Here is a 17,606-nt window from a genome sequence, read left to right on the forward strand (position 1 = left end):
GACCCCGAGTTGGGTCCCAACCAACCCTAGAGATGTCAAAGAAAAGGGGATAGCAAGTGCTAGCTCTAGGTGAGGTGAGCAAATGCGATGCTTTAATTGCCATGGAATTGGTCACTTTGCGCATCAATGTCCTTTGAAAGAGATGAACAAAGCCCTGGTAATTGACGATGGTGAGGAAGGAGATGAACGGGGCAATTTTGAAGAAGAATTTTATCAGCCCAACACCAATAGTACCAGTGATGAAGAAGTCGAAGAAGAGAAGACCACACCACTTGCAATAGTCAGGTGTGCCTTGACCAATGCTAAGGAGAATGATAATTGGCGTTGGACTACGATATTTTGCACCTATGCAAAACGTGGAGAAAAGAATTGCATGGTGATCGTTGATAGTATCGTTGTACCAATGTGGTCTCCACTAGCACTTTGTCCCGTTTGGGGTTGAAATCTGAACCACACCCTGAGCCCTATAGAGTGTCATAGGTGGATGCATCTTCCATACCTGTTACCCAGCGATGTCTCGTTCCCGTTAATTTTGAATCATATTCAGATTCGTTGTGGTGCGATATCTTACCTATGGACGTTGGACACATCATTTTGGGACAACCTTGGCTATTTGACCACGATGTGACGATATACGGTCACTCAAATGTATGTTCATTCATGCATCAAGGCAAAAATATATCTTTAGTTCCTCTCCCACCAAAAAGCAATGCAGAGAAGAAAACTGAGGGGAAGTTGGGTAACCCAAGGGATACGAGGAAGTCCCAACCTAAATCTCTCCATGTAATCAACGACATGGAGTTTGAGAGAGAGACTATGGTAGATTCAATGGTGTACGCCTTAGTGGCGAGATAAGTTACACCCTTGGTTAGTGTAGAGTGACCCCCTGAGGTGAAGCTAATTATGGATGACTTTCACGATGTATTTCCAAAAGGACTTACTAGATGAGCTTCCACCCATGAGGGACATCCAGCATACCATTGATCCTGTCCCTAGGTCAACTCTACCAAACCTTCCTCATTATCGAATGAATCTTACGAAGCATGCAAAGTTGAAGAGGCAAGTATATGAGCTCCTTAGAAAGGGTTTTATTCAAGAGAGTATGAGTTCGTGTGCCATGCCAACGCTTCTCACGCCCAAGAAAGAAGGCACGTGGCACATGTGTGTGGATAGTCGAGCCATCAATAAAATCACGGTCAAGTACCGGTTTCCCATACCGCGTCTTGATGATATGTTAGACACGATGGTGGGTGCCACGATGTTTTCAAAGATTAACCTTAGGAGCGGGTATCACCAAATATGTATACGCCCACAAGATGAGTGGAAGACAACTTTCAAGACGAAGGATGATCTATACGAGTGGCTAGTCATGCCCTTTGGCTTGACTAATGCCCCAAGAACATTTATGAGAGTGATCACCCAGGTGTTGAGACCCTTTATGGGTAAGTTCCTTGTGGTGTGTTTTGATGACATTCGTATCAATAACACATCAAAGGAACACCACCTACATCATCTGGGGTAAGTTTGCGGGGTCCTCAGAACTAAAAAGCTAAATGCTAATATTAAGAAGTGTACATTTATGTCAAAGAGTGTTATCTTCTTAGGGTTCATCGTATCATCTGAGGGCATGAGAACGGACCTGGAGAAAGTCCATGCCATAGTAGAATGGCTTGAACCGTGCAATATTCATGAAGTGTGAAGCTTTCATGGCTTGACAACTTTTATAGGCGGTTCATTTGAGGATCTAGCTCCATTATGGCTCCCATCACGGATTACATTAAGAAAGGGGAGTTTGTATGGACTAAAGCTACCTTTAAAGCTTTTAAGGAGATTAAGGGCAGGATGAGCGAAGCCCTCGTCATGCGCCTTCCAGATTTTTCTAAAGTCTTTGAGGTCACATGTAACGCATCTAGGGTAGGTATAGGTGGCGTGCTCAGTTAGGAATGGCACCTCATTGATTATTTTAGTGAGAAGTTGAATAAGGCAAAGCAACGATATTCCACCAATGACAAAGTGTTCTATGCGGTCGTCTAATCCTTATGCCATTGGCAGCATTATTTATTATTGCAAGAATTTATCTTGTTCTTTGACCACGAGGCCTTACATGACCTCAATTTCCAAAAGAAACTAAACCCTAGGCATGCTAAATGGGTCCAATTTCTTCATGAATACTCCTTTGTTCTTAAACATAAGGATGGGGTCAAGAACAAACCTGTTGATGCCCTTAGTCATCGTGTGGCTCTACTCCAAAGTATGAAAGTGGAAATGATTGAGTTTGATCGGTTGAGAGAAAAGTATCCTACATGCCCAGACTTTGGAGATTTTTATGCATCACTACGAGATGGTCAGTCGACTGACAGTCACGGGTTTGTCATTATCGATGAGTTCCTATTTAAGGTGACAAATTCTGCATCCCCCGTATATCTCTCCGTGATTTCCTAGTTTGGGAACTTTATGCAGGAGGGGTAGCCTGTTATTTTGGGAGAGACAAGACCATTGCCCTTGTGGAGGATAGATTTTATTGGCCAAGCCTCAAGCGAGATGTAGCCAAGATTGTTGGGCAATGCAGGACTTGTTAACTGGCAAAGCAGAAGAAGCAAAATATAGGATTGCATATGCCTTTGCCAGTACCCCATGCTTCATGGAAAGACATTAATATGGATTTCGTGTTGGGACTATCGAAAACTATCAAGAAACACGATTCCGTATTTGTGGTTGTGGACCGTTTTTTCCAAAATGGCCCATTTCATTCCATGATCGAAAACGTCAGATGCCTCCCATGTGGCTAAGCTTTTCTTTGGAGAGGTAGTGCGTTTACATGGTCTACCTAAGACCATAGTGTCTGATCATGATGTACGCTTTATGAGCTATTTTTGGAAGACACTATGACACATGATGGGAACAAGGCTTCAGTTTTCATCTGCCCATCACCCTCAAACAGACGGTCAGACTGAAGTTGTCAATAGGAGTCTTGGAAATATGCTTAGATGTCTTGTGGGTGATCACATCCGAACTTGGGATACCGTTTTGCCTACAGCCGAGTTAACATGTAATAGTTCCATCAATAGGTCCATAGGCATGAGTCCATTTGATGTTGTGCATGGCTACAAACTTAGGAAACCTGTAGATCTCATACCTATATCTGTGTCCCATAGGCCATCTGAGTCCGCATATGAGTTTGCACGTCACATACATGAGTTGTATAGTGAGATCAGGAAGCGAATTAATGTAAGTAATGAAAAATACAAAGTGTTTGCTGATTCTCATCACAGGTTTCATGAATTTCAAGTGGGAGATTATGTCATGGTTCGTATGAGGCCTGAACGGTTCCCACATGGGGCCATTAAAAAGTTACAAGCGCGTAGCACAGGACCATACAAAATAATACAAAAACTGGGTCCTAATGCGTATATAGTAGACCTTCTACCTAACATGGGAATTAGTTATACTTTTAATGTAGAAGATCTAGTGCAATATAAGGGTCTTGCTACTTCACATTTTGATCCATCCACAGACCCTCCCACAAATCATGACCTAGCCCCAAATCCATGGCCCCTACCTAACCAATCATCCGAGCCATTACCACCTTTACCTTCCTTGCCTACTCGAAGCGAACAGATAGAAGACGTACTAGATGTACAAGCAGTTTCCACTCGACATAGAGGATTTCAAAAATTCCTTGTCAAGTGGAAGCACATGCCGATTTCATATAGTATGTGGATTACTGAGGACGAGCTACAACATTTAGATCTAGACATTTTGGAGCGCTACAGGAGTTTTCGTCCGCCGGAGACGAACTCTTCTCAGTTGAGGAGAGTTGATGAGGACATCATGTCACCTGGGCCCTTGTGTATGTATCAGATGAGGTGGGCTGCACAAATTTCTCTGTGGCTAAGCGAGTACCAGTGATCGTGATGAAGACCCCATGTGCATATGCGAGCATTTGGAAGACCCCACATTAGGAAGATGCACATGGGCTACTTTTTGGAGTAATCCAGATTGTTGGATTGGAGGGACGCGACGATTGGGCCATGGATCGCATGGATCACATGATCGGGCCATTGATCATTGATGATCCACATCAGTTTTAGACTTCATCATATTTTAGGATTTAGTTTTTGATTATTTTATATTCGGACACATTATGAGTGTTTTAGTTGATTTTATTTAGACTATGGCTATTTTCGTTAAAATTCACAAGACAGGGGGATTATTGTAATTTTGAAACTTCTTGGATCTATAAAAAGAGGAGGCGCGCGACCTCTCTTCCATTGGATTTTGTGATTTGAAAAAAGAAAAAAACAAAAAAAAGTAGAACAACTCTTGCTTTCTTCTTCCATCTTCATGCGATTTGGTAGGAAGATTGGTGCGAGGCTAATATTCATCAACGGAGGTGCGGGGTCTCCATTTATCCTCACATTATCTTCTTTTTTCTCCCCAATCCAGGTATTTTTTTCAAGTTCTTCATTCTTCCATCCCAGATCTTCATCTTCTCCCAAACCCAACTTTCCCATACCCATCCACAATTCAAACCTTAACCAATTTAAACCCATCCAACCCCACGCCACACGTGTGACTGTACGGCCATACATGTGAATCCCACCTTGCTCCTTTTTTGGTTCCCCATCATCATTATATCAAGCCCTTTTCTTTCATTCCTGAAACCCTAATCCTAAACTTAAAATTCCTAATTTTCCTACTTTCCCAAATTATCCAAATCCTAATTTTCACCCTAGGTTGTATTAGGTTTTCTATTTTGAAATCAACTATATCCTATGCCAATTGGGTGTCCCTACATCCATTAGATCCTAGTTTCTTTTTATTTAATGTTTTTGTGTTACAATGTTGGTAGCTTAGGCTAGGATTATGCATGATGCTCTTTTGATTTTCATGATATTTGTGATGGTTATAGCGTTGTTTGTTTTTTTGTTAAATATCTTAATTCGACTACTTGATCTCGCAAGTTAATTGGTTCATGCATCGGTCCTACATCAGTTGAACTCTTGAGAAATTCATTTTTCTTTAATCGTGGGAAAATGCCTTTCTTAGGGGGAGATGTGGGAAAATACATTTGTTGATTTTACAACAAAAAGACGGAGTTCACAAAAAAGTCTTCACAAACAATAGAAAATTAGTTTCATGGGAACTTGTGTTTCTTTTCCTTTCGTTTCTATGAATCCGAACAAGCCCTTACAGGTGATGGTTAATTTCCTTTTCCTTTCTTCTTCTTCTTCTTCTTTTGAATCAGGTGTAGCATGATGTTTCGTACTTCCACTGCACTTATTTTTTGCTGCTTTGTGATATTCCCAGTCTTAGGAATAAATATCCTCTGTTCTGTTGTTTCATAGATGGAAGCGTAGATGAAAGCATAGCCTCTATCACATTCATGATATGAATATCATTTTCATAACTAGTCACGAATGTGTCAATATTCTTTTCATAAATACATCTTATGCTAGCAGTCTTGATGCCTTTTTACTGTTGTGGGTCTTATTTATACGAGAAAGTTTTTATTTCATCACCACCCCTAGTGATCTTCAGCTAACTTCAGTTGTCTTGGTTATGAATCCGTTATGAATGATGAGATGCTTGTCTATTTTCATCTTTTCTTATTAATTATTCTCATCTTTATTAGACTGTATTGGATAGTCTTTTAGTGGATCATCTTAACGTCTTTTATGTCTGGCTTTCTTTCAGTTTGAAGTGATACAGAAATTTGAAGAGATGTGCTTGGAGTCTTCCAGGGAATTTTCTCCTTTATTTGCATTGGTAAACAGTTCTTTGCTGACAAGTGAAAAACTTAACACTCAAATGGCATGCTTTTTTTTTTCGAAGTACATGGAAGTCAAAAGGAATGTGAATTGGAGCGTTATAATTTGAAAATTGAAACAAATCTTATTAGAGAAATAATGATTGGAAATGAATCTGATTACAATGATTTAGGTCATATACAAAGGCTCATGTTAGAAAAGAAGAAGACTCAATATCATGCATCTAAAAGCATTATACCTACCTTATGGTACATATTGATGGTATGTGTGCCTACAAAGAAAGCAGAAGTTATAGTTCTTAAAGCCATCAAACCAAGGTGTGTCGTAATAGGGCCGCAAAGGCCATTACATAACAGTAATGGTGGTAGATGTAACTTGTTATGCGGTCATAATGGCTGTTACAGAAAAAATGATCCATAACGATCCATTACAGGCCAATACAAGTTTTCTTCAAAATAATAATAATAATAATAATAAATAAATAAATAAATAAAAGGCTGTTACGGCTCGTATCGTAACGGTAAAGGTGGTGGCAGTTATGGCCACTAGACCATTATGGAAGTACATGGAAGTCAAAAGGAATGTGAATTGGAGCGTTATAATTTGAAAATTGAAACAAATCTTAGTAGAGAAATAATGATTGGAAATGAATCTGATTACAATGATTTAGGTCATGTACAAAGGCTCTTGTTAGAAAAGAAGAAGACTCAATATCATGCATCTAAAAGCATTATACCTACCTTATGGTAAATATTGATGGTATGTGTGCCTACAAAGAAAGCAGAAGTTATAGTTCTTAAAGCCATCAAACCAAGGTGTGTCGTAATAGGGCCGCAAAGGCCATTACATAACAGTAATGGTGGTAGATGTTACTTGTTACGTGGTCGTAATGGCTGTTACAGAAAAAATGACCCATAACGATCCATTACAGGCCGATACAAGTTTTCTTCAAAATAATAATAATAATAATGCTGATGATAATCATAAAAAATAAATAAATAAATAAAAGGCTGTTACGGCTCGTATCGCAACAGTAAAGGTGGTGGCAGTTATGGCCACTAGACCATTATGGTATAACCTTGCATCAAACAACCTTTAGTACTAAAATTTTCCTATAGTGTCTTCATGTGGAATTTGAAAGAAAGCTTACTTAATATTTTTATGAATTCTAGAGTCACTGGAAGCGTAGAATTGTAATATGATGTACATACATAATGGATTTGCAATGCTTATTTTTGTCATGACATGTTGCCTTATCAAGGAGAAACTTCTTACTATCATTTTGTAGATAATGGGGGAATAATTCTGCCTGCTAGTGGTGGCTACCTGGTCTCTAGCCCAGGTAGAGCAGGGTTGAAAAGCAAATATCTTCCATTAGATGGCATGATTACATGGATAAAGTCAACCTTGTCAAATATTTCGGTTTGTTATATCCGATGTTTTAAATATCAACGATATCGGTCGATATATCCCATGATATATATTGTATCCCACTCGTGCGATACGAAACGTACAGGTGTGCCGATATATCCCATATGTTCGATCTAGCGAGCATTTTCAATTTCCGATCCTTTTTTGGTTGAAATTATGTTAAATCAGTTTCAAATGGTTACAAATCCGTTGGATCTTGTTTTGCATGAAAAATCATGGAGTTGGAGCTTTGATTTTGATATCCATTGGTTCTTCATGTTCTCCATGCTTTTTTTTTTTTTTTTCAAAATTTTCCTTCAACAAGCTATCAATTGATAATAATTTCGAAGTATTAAGAGTATTTGATGAAATGATCATCACATACACTCTAATTTCGAAATTTGAGTGTAGGTAGTCGGATTTGGGGAAATTTTTGAAAATTTCCAAATTTCTCAAGTTGCTTGCAATGTTCCACTCCAAACATGAAATTAAGCATGTACGAGGGCCGATCTATTGATTTGTTGAGTACTTGTCAATTTTTGAAAAATAAAAATCAAGCATGTATGAGGGCTGGTCTATTGATTTGTTAAGTCCTTGTCAATTTTCGGAATATAAAAATCATTTTTAATTAAAAATTATATATATATTGAAATTTCCTTTCAGCCAGCTGTCAATTGAGACTAGTTTCAAAGTAAGTGTTTGAGGAAATGATTATCACATACATACTAAATGTTATGCATTCAATTTGAACATAGTTGCATTAATTTAGTCAAACAACGCATAGCTAAGTACCTCATACAAAGGAAACCTACTATGTGCACTTCTTTTTTGAGATGTTATGATTTAAAAGTGTGTATTATGGTCTTTTTTTAACAATCTCTGAAGTTTCATTGAAAAATTCAACTTTTTTCCCAATGTCTCCCCATGTTTCACAAAAAGTACGATAAATTACCCAATACAAACGATATATCCCATGTGATATCCAATATGTATCTATATCCCAATGATACGATGCGTAACACGATACCGATATCTCGAATATTGGTTATAGTGTTTGACCCAATGTTTTAAATATCGTTATCGCGTAATGTATCGCACCCTTTGGATATGGATACATATCAGTTATCACATGGGATATATTGGTTGTATCGCATAATGTATCACTGTTGTTGGGAAACATGTGAAGTGTGAACATTGGGAAATTGGTTGATTTTTTCAATGAAACTTCAAGGAATGTTGAAAAAAGACAACAATACATACTTAGAAATCAAAACATTACCCAAAAAAAAATAAAAGTGCACATACTAGGGGTTTCCTTTATATGGGGTCCTAATATATGCGCTTTCCAATTGAACTAATGCAAGTATATTCAAAGTCTATTTATATAATTTATAAACCGTAAGAAGAGATGTATGGAAACACAAGCAATACATTCAAAAGCAAAAGAAGAATCACTAGATTAGGTTACATACATGTTTAATTTTGTGTTTGGATTGCAACTAATTTGCGAGAAATTGAAAAATTTTGTTTTTGTCTCAATTTTCCGTAACTTGACTCATCTCCCTCAAATCCTGAAATTGAAGTTCCAAATCCATGATTTTTCATGGAAAACATGAAGAATCGTAGATTTGTAATCATTTGACACTAGTTTAACATGATTTACAGCAAAAAACATGGATTGAAAATTGAAAATGCTCACTAAATCGAATATGTGGGATATATCGGCACTACTAGCGCGTTTCGTATTACACAAGTGGAATACAAGATATATTGTGGGATATATCAGCTGATATCGTCAATATTTAAAACACTGGTTTGACTAGTGTGACTAATAGGTTGGAAAAGATCTGAAGGAACTTATGTAGAGGGACAAAAGATAGGCATAAAGGACGGATAGTGACAAGTAGCCAGACTTGCTAGGGTATTTGGGTGTAAGGCGTAAGGCAATCTCGTCTTGCATCGGAAAGCATTTATGGCATGCTTGAGACACATTGGTGGAGAGAATTGAAAGGAAATTTTCTGGGTGGTGGAAAACGAATATTTGCCATTAGGAGGCAAAATTATGTTGATAAAGGCAGGCTTTTCAAATATGCTAATTTATTATGTCTATGTTCCTGCATTTGGCCAATGTGATTAGTAGGTTGGAAAAGATCCTAAGGAACTTGTGGAGGACGGTAGATAAGCATAAGCAACTTTTGGAATGGGTGAGGTGTGTATGCCAATTAAAGTGGTGGGACAGGGAGTAGATGCTTAAAATCCATTTGGAAGGCTGGACACCTATTAATTTACTCCCTTTCATCCATCTCTTAATGTAAACATCCACAACCATTATTTAGTTGAGTTTGTCAAACTCCCTCCTTGTATACTCGCAGTCCTTACATATTGATTGTTTTTGTCTTCTTAAGTAGAAAGAAATTTATGTGACTTGTATATGGATGCACTTCTAAAAATTATTAGATGTGCATCCTTCCTCTTTTGTTCCAAAATCATATCCTCCATGTACTGCCTCATATCCTCTCATATCCTAAACAAAATAAATATATAAATAATAAAAATACGTAAGCATCTCCTTAATTCTGTTACTGACACTAGGAACAAGTCAAAAGCATTTTCAGATCTCTTGAAATGACTATAACTATTGTCTTTGCGCTCATATAACATGCAAAGTTCTGAAATCCTTATTCTTCTTTAGCGTCCGTCCCTTTTTGTTATACTGGATTAAATGTTATAATTTTCTTTGGCAGGTTTTGCATGAACTTTATGACAAAGAAATTGTGTCAGAAGCTGCGATTCTCCAATGGGAATCAGAGAAAGAAGGAGCTGATGAGTCGGATAAAATATTTGTGAAGCAGTCAGAACAATTCATCAAGGTACACACCAAATAACTTTGTTTCCATCGATGTAAATAATTTATTTATTAATTACAATAGCCAGTTTTCCTTTTTAGTTGCATCTCCACAATCATTAACTGGAGATTTTTATTTTTATTTCACTTCCTAATAATAGGATGTATCATGAATTCTGTAAGCCCGCAACCAATAACCTTTCCTGGCCAAAAGAGTCATGGCTGTTCTCTCATCAAGTGAATGAGACTTGCTCAAGTAGAAATTTCACCAATGGTCTATATTAAATTATGTGGGTGGCTAACCCGACAATTGAACCTCTATTTTTGGGTCAGGGAGTTTCATGGTGATCTCTGTATGAGTAGCCAAGACCTTGCACACACACCATGTTCGCACATTTTTCATTAATCATCTCTTCAATCTCTCGTTGAGTGAATTTTCTCATCATCTTTCCTCTGCATACTTGCCACATTTTTGAAGGTGACGAGTCCCAACTCCTGGCACTGGTCCTCTCCATTTCCCCTTTACTTTCGAGGGCAGAACATAATAAATATGCACTCTTTTTCCCCTATTACTATAACCATTCCTGTGACAGCCATGCATGTGCATACTGGCCAGCACTGTAGATTTACAGCATATCATCCTTACCTGTGCATGCACATCTGGATGGAAAAATAATAATAATAGTACTGTTTCGCCTGAAGGTGCATGCATCCCGTTGCCATAATAATACTGTTTGAACCAGAAATGGTTCAGATAGGGTCTACCTTTCAGTAACCCTACCTACTTATCCATCTCGGGTCAGATGATTGTAGAAATCTCATTGGTGGCTTGCAAATGGGCCACATCTGATAGGTAAGATACTCTGATGGCAGGTGATCATGGAGATGTCTGCTGGTCGTAGATAAGCCACCACAGAACAGTTTGGATAACCAAAAGATGGGCCCCGTGTACTCTGTTGGCCAAGCAAATGGCTACATCAAACATATCATATTTCTTAATTCATTGAACACTCACACCTTAAAGGCTGACCTATATGTGGGAATTGGTTGCAGTGGCTGAAAGAAGCACCAGAAGAGTCAACCGATGAGGAAGGATGAGTGATCGATTGAAGTCTCATCATTCAGATGTTCCTGCCTATTTGTTGTGTCTAGATTATTTCTTCATGGTTTGCAGTTGGAAGTTGGAACTAACTACCTCACAAGTGGGAAACCTCAAGATCAGCACTGGGTATTTCTGCTGCAGAGACACCGGCCAGGATCAATTCATCATTCACTCCCTGATTAACTTCAGTGGCTGTAGTGTGCCTATGGTGATGATTGACAATCCATCTGCCTGCTCAATGTTCTTTCTGCTGCTGCTCATGACGCTTCAGAACTCCAACCTGGTTCTAGATTCCTTAACATGGTCATTAGTGTCAAAGTTTCTTAGTAAAATGGCAATTTTTGGAAGAACTATTTATAATACACTTCAAGTTGAGATTAGTTTTTTGCAGAAACCAATAGCTATAGTCTTATTGTGCGTTTAGATGTACTCTGCAATCACTTGTCTCATTTCTCACAAGAGGAAATGGGCGCAAAAAATCCTGTCTTGGATTGATTTTTGCCAACTCAACTGGGAAGGCAAAGCTTGAAACCTCCTGCTTCAAAACCCCTTACTGACAAACTACAGCAGAACCGGCCCACAATCTAGGCTAATCATGTGTTTCTTTTTATCATGCTGGGTTTTGGGTTGTTGTGCATGCTAGATATGAAATGGGACCCACAGAAAGAACCCTCCCTGTTTGTGTGCTTATGCGACGTGCATGGTTTTAGATTTTAGGACACCTCACGGTCACGGACATTGGAGCTGGCCAAAGTTATATAATGAGAACTGTGCTAGACTACTAGGCACCGGTATGCAGGAGATATGACTCTCTGAGGGGACAAATGGTGGGAAAGATTAGATGGAAACTGGCTATCCGTTCTTAAAGGACTGTGGTAGTATCTCTTGCACAGGCATGCGGAGGGCCTGACCTGTTTTACTAGGTGAGATGAATATGCATCAGATCCATCCCATGCGTTAGGTGCACTGCCTCATATCACACTGGATCCTAAAATTGAGTCCAATCTAGGACTTAGGTGGGCCACGTCATAGGGAACGTGTATAGTCATGCCTAAAACTTGGAGTTTCCCAAGGTGTGGCCCACTTGAGTCTTAGAATACCCTGATTTTCTTTATCTTGGTGGGGTGCTTCAGATGAATAGATTGTATGTCATACGTGCACCATGGTGGAGGATGATTTTGGTTGGAGGACCTCCAATATCAACTGTTCCCTGTGGTGGGAGAGCTTTGAATCAGCCTGCGCTAAAAACAGGGCTACGCACCGGAAGGATCTTATCCACATGGTTACATGCATGTCAGCAAAAGCCACCCAGAATATTTTCAAAAAATCAGATTGTTTGAGCGATCCCTAAGCTCTGATTCAGGGACATGTTGGTAGAAATAAGATCATTAAGGGTCTGTTTATTAACTCTGAAAAATAGTACCTAACGTGCAATTGAGAAAATGCTCCATATCAAGAGTTGTTTGTTAACCCTGAAATCAGTGATTTTTCATTGAATTCTTTCCACAGTAGGAGTTTGGCTTAATGCGGAATGCGCTCCAAAAAATTTATATATATGTAGCTTTCAAAATCAACCCTTCTCAAGTTACTAAGAAATTTTCTCTTTAAATGGTTGAAGTAATACAAAACAAACTTTTAACATGTGAAACTTTTTTATGTCCCACCATGATTTATGTGTTTAATCCACACCAGCCATCAATTTTTGCAGATAATGCTAGAGCATGAGCCCAAAAATGAGGTACCTGTAAAACTTAAGTGGACCGGGCCATAGAAACCAATGGAAATTGAATAAAGCTATTGTTGAAACTTTCCTAGAATCAAATGTAATGTTTATGTCTCATATAATCTCTTTATAAGGTCACACGTACCTTGATAAAAAAGGAAAAATACAAAGTTTAGCATGATCAGGACCTTCTACGGCCCTGAGAAATTTTCAATGGTAGGCGCCCAATTTTCACTATTTCCTGTAATGTGGCCCACTTGAGCCTTATATCTACCTCATTTTTTATTTTATGCACCCAAATGATATGAAAAAGTGGATAGATGGTGTAGATAAATCATATATGTCATCGTAGGCCCCACAGAGAGACTAACACGGCCCACCTAAAATCCCTAAGTAGAAACTTCCTCCGAAAGCCTTATGCGTGAAAATCCGTGAAATCCGTGTCTCATGCAGATTGCATATTCACGCTGCCTTGCCAATGGTGTGGACGGATTGCCACCAACCTGTGGGCACCTCTATGATGTATATGTTTCATCCATGTTGTTCATCTATTTTTTCAAATCATTTTATGCTATGAGACCACATCTATTTTTTCAAATCATTTTATGCTATGAGACCAAAAATGAGGTATATCCCAATCTCAAGTTAACCACATTATAGGAAACAGTGTTGAGTGAGCGTCAACCATTAAAAACCTTTTGAGGGCCATAAAAGTTTTGGATCAAGCTGATCTTTGTTTTTTCCCTTCATCTGGGCCTGTATGACCTAATCAGTAGACTGGATGTCAAATAAATAGTACAGTGGGCCTTTGGAGGATTTTAATGCTGGATATCCATTCACTATTATTTTCTTGTGGTGTAGTCAACCTGTGATTTATATACCTCTCATTTTTGGCGTGAAGCCCTAAAATGATATGTAAAAATGAATGAACAGCATGGATGAAACACATACATTATGGTGGGGCCCACAGAGCACCGACCACCAGCCACCGCCCACGGGGTTGGTGGCAGAGGAAGTAACCATTTCCAGCAATCCCCGTTTAGATCGAGAAAGCGGATTGCGTATGAGTAACGCGACACGCTTAGCGTGCTGAGTAAACTTTGTGAGGTCCACCATGATTTATGTATCTGATCTGCTCCTTCCATCAACTTTACCAGATAATTTTAGGGTCCGAGCCCAAAAATGAAGTATATAGAATGTTCGAATGGACCATACCCACAGGAGACAATTGAATTGAATGTTTACCGTTGAAAAATTCTTGGGGGCCGCAGAAGTTTTGTATCAAGCTTATATTTGTGTTTTCCATTCATCCATGTCCGTATGATGTAATGAGCAGGTTGGATTACAAATAAACGTCACTGTGGGGCCTAAAAAGATTTAAAAGATGGAAATCATTTCCCCACTGTTTCCTGTGGTATGATCCACTTGATCTTTTGATATGCTTCAATTTTGGACTCAACCCGTTAATTTAGATGGAAAAACGAATGGATGGTATAGATAGACTACATACATTCAAGAAGGCCCCAACTGAGTTTACTTAGTACGATGAGAGGTGCTGAGTTACTCAGTACGCAATCCAATCCGAATTCGTGTACCACACACAGGGAGAAATTGACCACTGTAAGCACCACCTTTTACCCAACGTCTTTTTAGCACACTTCCAAACTTTACTTTCTCGAAGTAAACAATTTTGTACGGACACACTATTTGTAGATGAAAATACCCTTGCATTCATAACCTTTGGCTACATATTATAACCGTAGTCAGAGGTATTTAGCCACAGTGAATGCAAAGGTATTTTCGTCTGCAAACAGTATGTCCATACAAAATGGTTTACTTTGAGAAAGTAAAGTTTGGGAGCTTTTTGAAAAGACTTCGGGTAAAAGGTGGCATTTACAATGGCCAATTTCTCACACACCAGCTATATAGCTGGTGTAGGTATGTGTCGTGTGAAGACGAGCATTGACGATCCTCAAGCTCTAAGTTGTACGAACGGTTCAAAGGGGATCAAAGTTACACGCGCCCCACAATGATGTATTTATTATATCCACAACATTCATACATTTTTCAAGATCATTTTAGAGTACTATCCAAAAAAATGAATCATATCCAAAGATCAACTGGACTACACCACAAATAGCAACCGAGATTAGAGCTGGGCATTTCTGACCCGATACGATGGATCCGACCCGATCCTACCCGATCCGGCCCAATCCGATCCAAACCGACAGCCTGGATCGGTGCGGGTCAAGTTGGGACTTTCAGATCCGAATGTTTTTCGGGTTAGTTCGGATTGTGATCAATCCGGACTGATCCGATCCGAAACCCGATCCACATGAATCTGATCCAATCTGACCAGACCTGATACGGGGTTTACTCAGTACACACCAGCTATATAGCTGCTGTAAGTCGCCTGCTGTGGAAGGCTTTCTCAGGAAGATTGAGAGAGGACGCCTACTGTGGAAGGCTTTCTCAGGAAGTTGCTGTGCTGGGATGCAAGGTGGGGTCCATCGTGATGTTTATGAGAAATCCAACTCGTCCATCCATTTTTTGAGCTCATTTTAGGATATGTGACCAAAAATTAGGAGGATCCAAAACTCGACTGGGCCATACAAGATGAAATAGTGGGAAAAGGAATTCCTACCGTTGAAACCTTCTTAGAATCTGTCTTAATGTTTATATGCAATCCAAACTGCTTATGAGGTCATTTTTACGGGATAAAGTGAAAACAATGAAAACCAAAAACTTAGACCGATACAAAACTTTGATGGCCATATAAATATTTCAATGGTGAAAAATTAATCCCCACTTTTTCATCTCTTGTGGGCCATTTGAGTTTTGGATCCACCTTATTTTTTCTCACATGTCTTAAAATGAGATCGAAAAATAGATGGACGGGCTTGATTTCTCATGAACATCGTAGTGGGCCCCACCCGGAATACTTGCGTAGGAGCTTCGTGTGAAAGCCTTTGCAGGAAATCCGCATCCTACAATGCGAAGACGTGACGTCTGACGCTCCTCGAGCTCCGGGGTGTACGAATGGTTCAAAGGAGATCAAAGTTATATGGGACCCATAGTGATGTACTTATTATATCTACACCATTTATATATTTTTAGATATCATTATAGAGTATTATCCAAAAAATGAATAATATCCAAAGATCATCTGGACCACACCACAAATAGTGGTAGAGATAATGATTTTCACCTTAAACAATTCGTGCGGTTCACTTGATAGTTAGATCTGTCTTATTTTTTATCTCAAGCCTTAAGTCGAGCTCGCCAAATCCATGAATGGTTTAGATATAACACATATCCCATGATCTAATCCACAGAACTTGCTAATGTGAATATAGTGCAATGCACTGTGCACGCTGTGTGCTTTCTTACTAAGCAAGCCATCGCCATTGTGCTTTCGTGCACAACACATCTGCACCACGTGTCGTGCAAAGGCGAGCGGAGTGTGCGTCTCGAGCTCCAAATTGTACAAACGACTTAAATGAGATGAAAATTACATGGGCCCCACAATGATGTATTTATTATATCCATACCGTTTATCCATTCTTGCTGATCATTTTAGAGCATTTGGAAAAAATTTGAATCATATCTAAGGCTCAAATGGACCACACCGAAAATAACAGTGAGGATAATGATTTTTACCATTAAAAATTTTGATCCGAATCGTGCCCAACCCGATCCGACTCAGTTTCCCTGATTGAGTCGGACTCAGTTCGGGTCAGGCCAACCGCGAAATGGATCAGATCGAGTTAGATCTCCCGGACCTGGTCCTGGATTGGATCGAGTTCGGATCAGCTTGCTTGCATTTCGGATCGAATAGGGTTGGACCCAATCCGAGCCGACTCGGTCTGATGCCCAGCTCTACCCCAGATAATGATTTCACTGTTAAAAAATTCGTAGGGCCCACCATAACGTTTAGTTTCCATCCAATATGTTCATAACATCACAAAGACCTAGATGAAGAGGAAAAACAAATTTCATATTGATCTAAAACTTCTGTGACCTCAAAAGGGTTTCAGTGGCAGACGTTCAATCCCCCACTGCTTTTTTCAGTGTGGTCCACTGAATCGTTATATATGTTTTATTTTTCATCTCAAGCCTTACGACGAGCTTGGAAAATGGAACGATAGTTTGGATATAACACATACCTCGTGATAAGACCCACGAAACTTGCTGATGTCAATACACCGGCTACACAGCTATTGTGTGGTACACTAGCCAATCCTCTTCCCTAGATTCACTGCTCTACTGGATGCGGGATTTTCTGCTAAAGCCTCTTGTAGGAATTTCCTGCGCTAGAAACTTAGGTGGGGCCCACATTCATGTTTGTGAGAAATCCATCCCGCCCATTGGTTTTGTGAGTTTATTTTAGGACATGGGACCGAAAGTGAGGTGGATCCAATACTCAAGTGGGCCCAAAATGTGAGGATTGAACGTCTTGATTTGAAATATTCATGGGGCAATGTAAGTTTTGAATAAGGATAATATTTAATATATTTTTCATATAACTTAGTAAAATTATAACATGAAATTTTGCTAAAATGTCATTTGTTTTTGTGTAGATAAATATTATCTAGTTGATGTTGCTTACACTTACACAAGAGGATTTATGGCACCATACCGTAATGTTTGGTATTGGTTGGGTGACTTTTGTAGTGGTGGGTAGCCTACTAGTAAAGATGTAGTTTTTAATCATATGCATGCGAAGTTACGGAATGTAATTGAAAGGGCTTTTAG

General features: G+C 39.1%; 1 protein-coding gene across 1 annotated transcript in view; it reads left to right on the forward strand.

Moving 5' to 3' along the window:
* LOC131251361 (uncharacterized) overlaps window positions 1-11,674 on the forward strand; it is a 134,588-nt gene extending 122,914 nt beyond the window's left edge. The window contains exons 13-15 of the mRNA XM_058252043.1: window positions 5,698-5,769; window positions 9,926-10,051; window positions 11,080-11,674. Coding sequence (XP_058108026.1) covers window positions 5,698-5,769; window positions 9,926-10,051; window positions 11,080-11,124 — 243 coding nt within the window. The 3' untranslated portion in view covers window positions 11,125-11,674. The remainder of the gene's footprint in view (window positions 1-5,697; window positions 5,770-9,925; window positions 10,052-11,079) is intronic.
* The last annotated feature ends 5,932 nt before the right edge of the window (window positions 11,675-17,606 follow it).

The sequence above is a fragment of the Magnolia sinica genome, chromosome 7 (genome assembly GCF_029962835.1).
Source record: "Magnolia sinica isolate HGM2019 chromosome 7, MsV1, whole genome shotgun sequence".
NCBI lineage: Eukaryota > Viridiplantae > Streptophyta > Magnoliopsida > Magnoliales > Magnoliaceae > Magnolia > Magnolia sinica.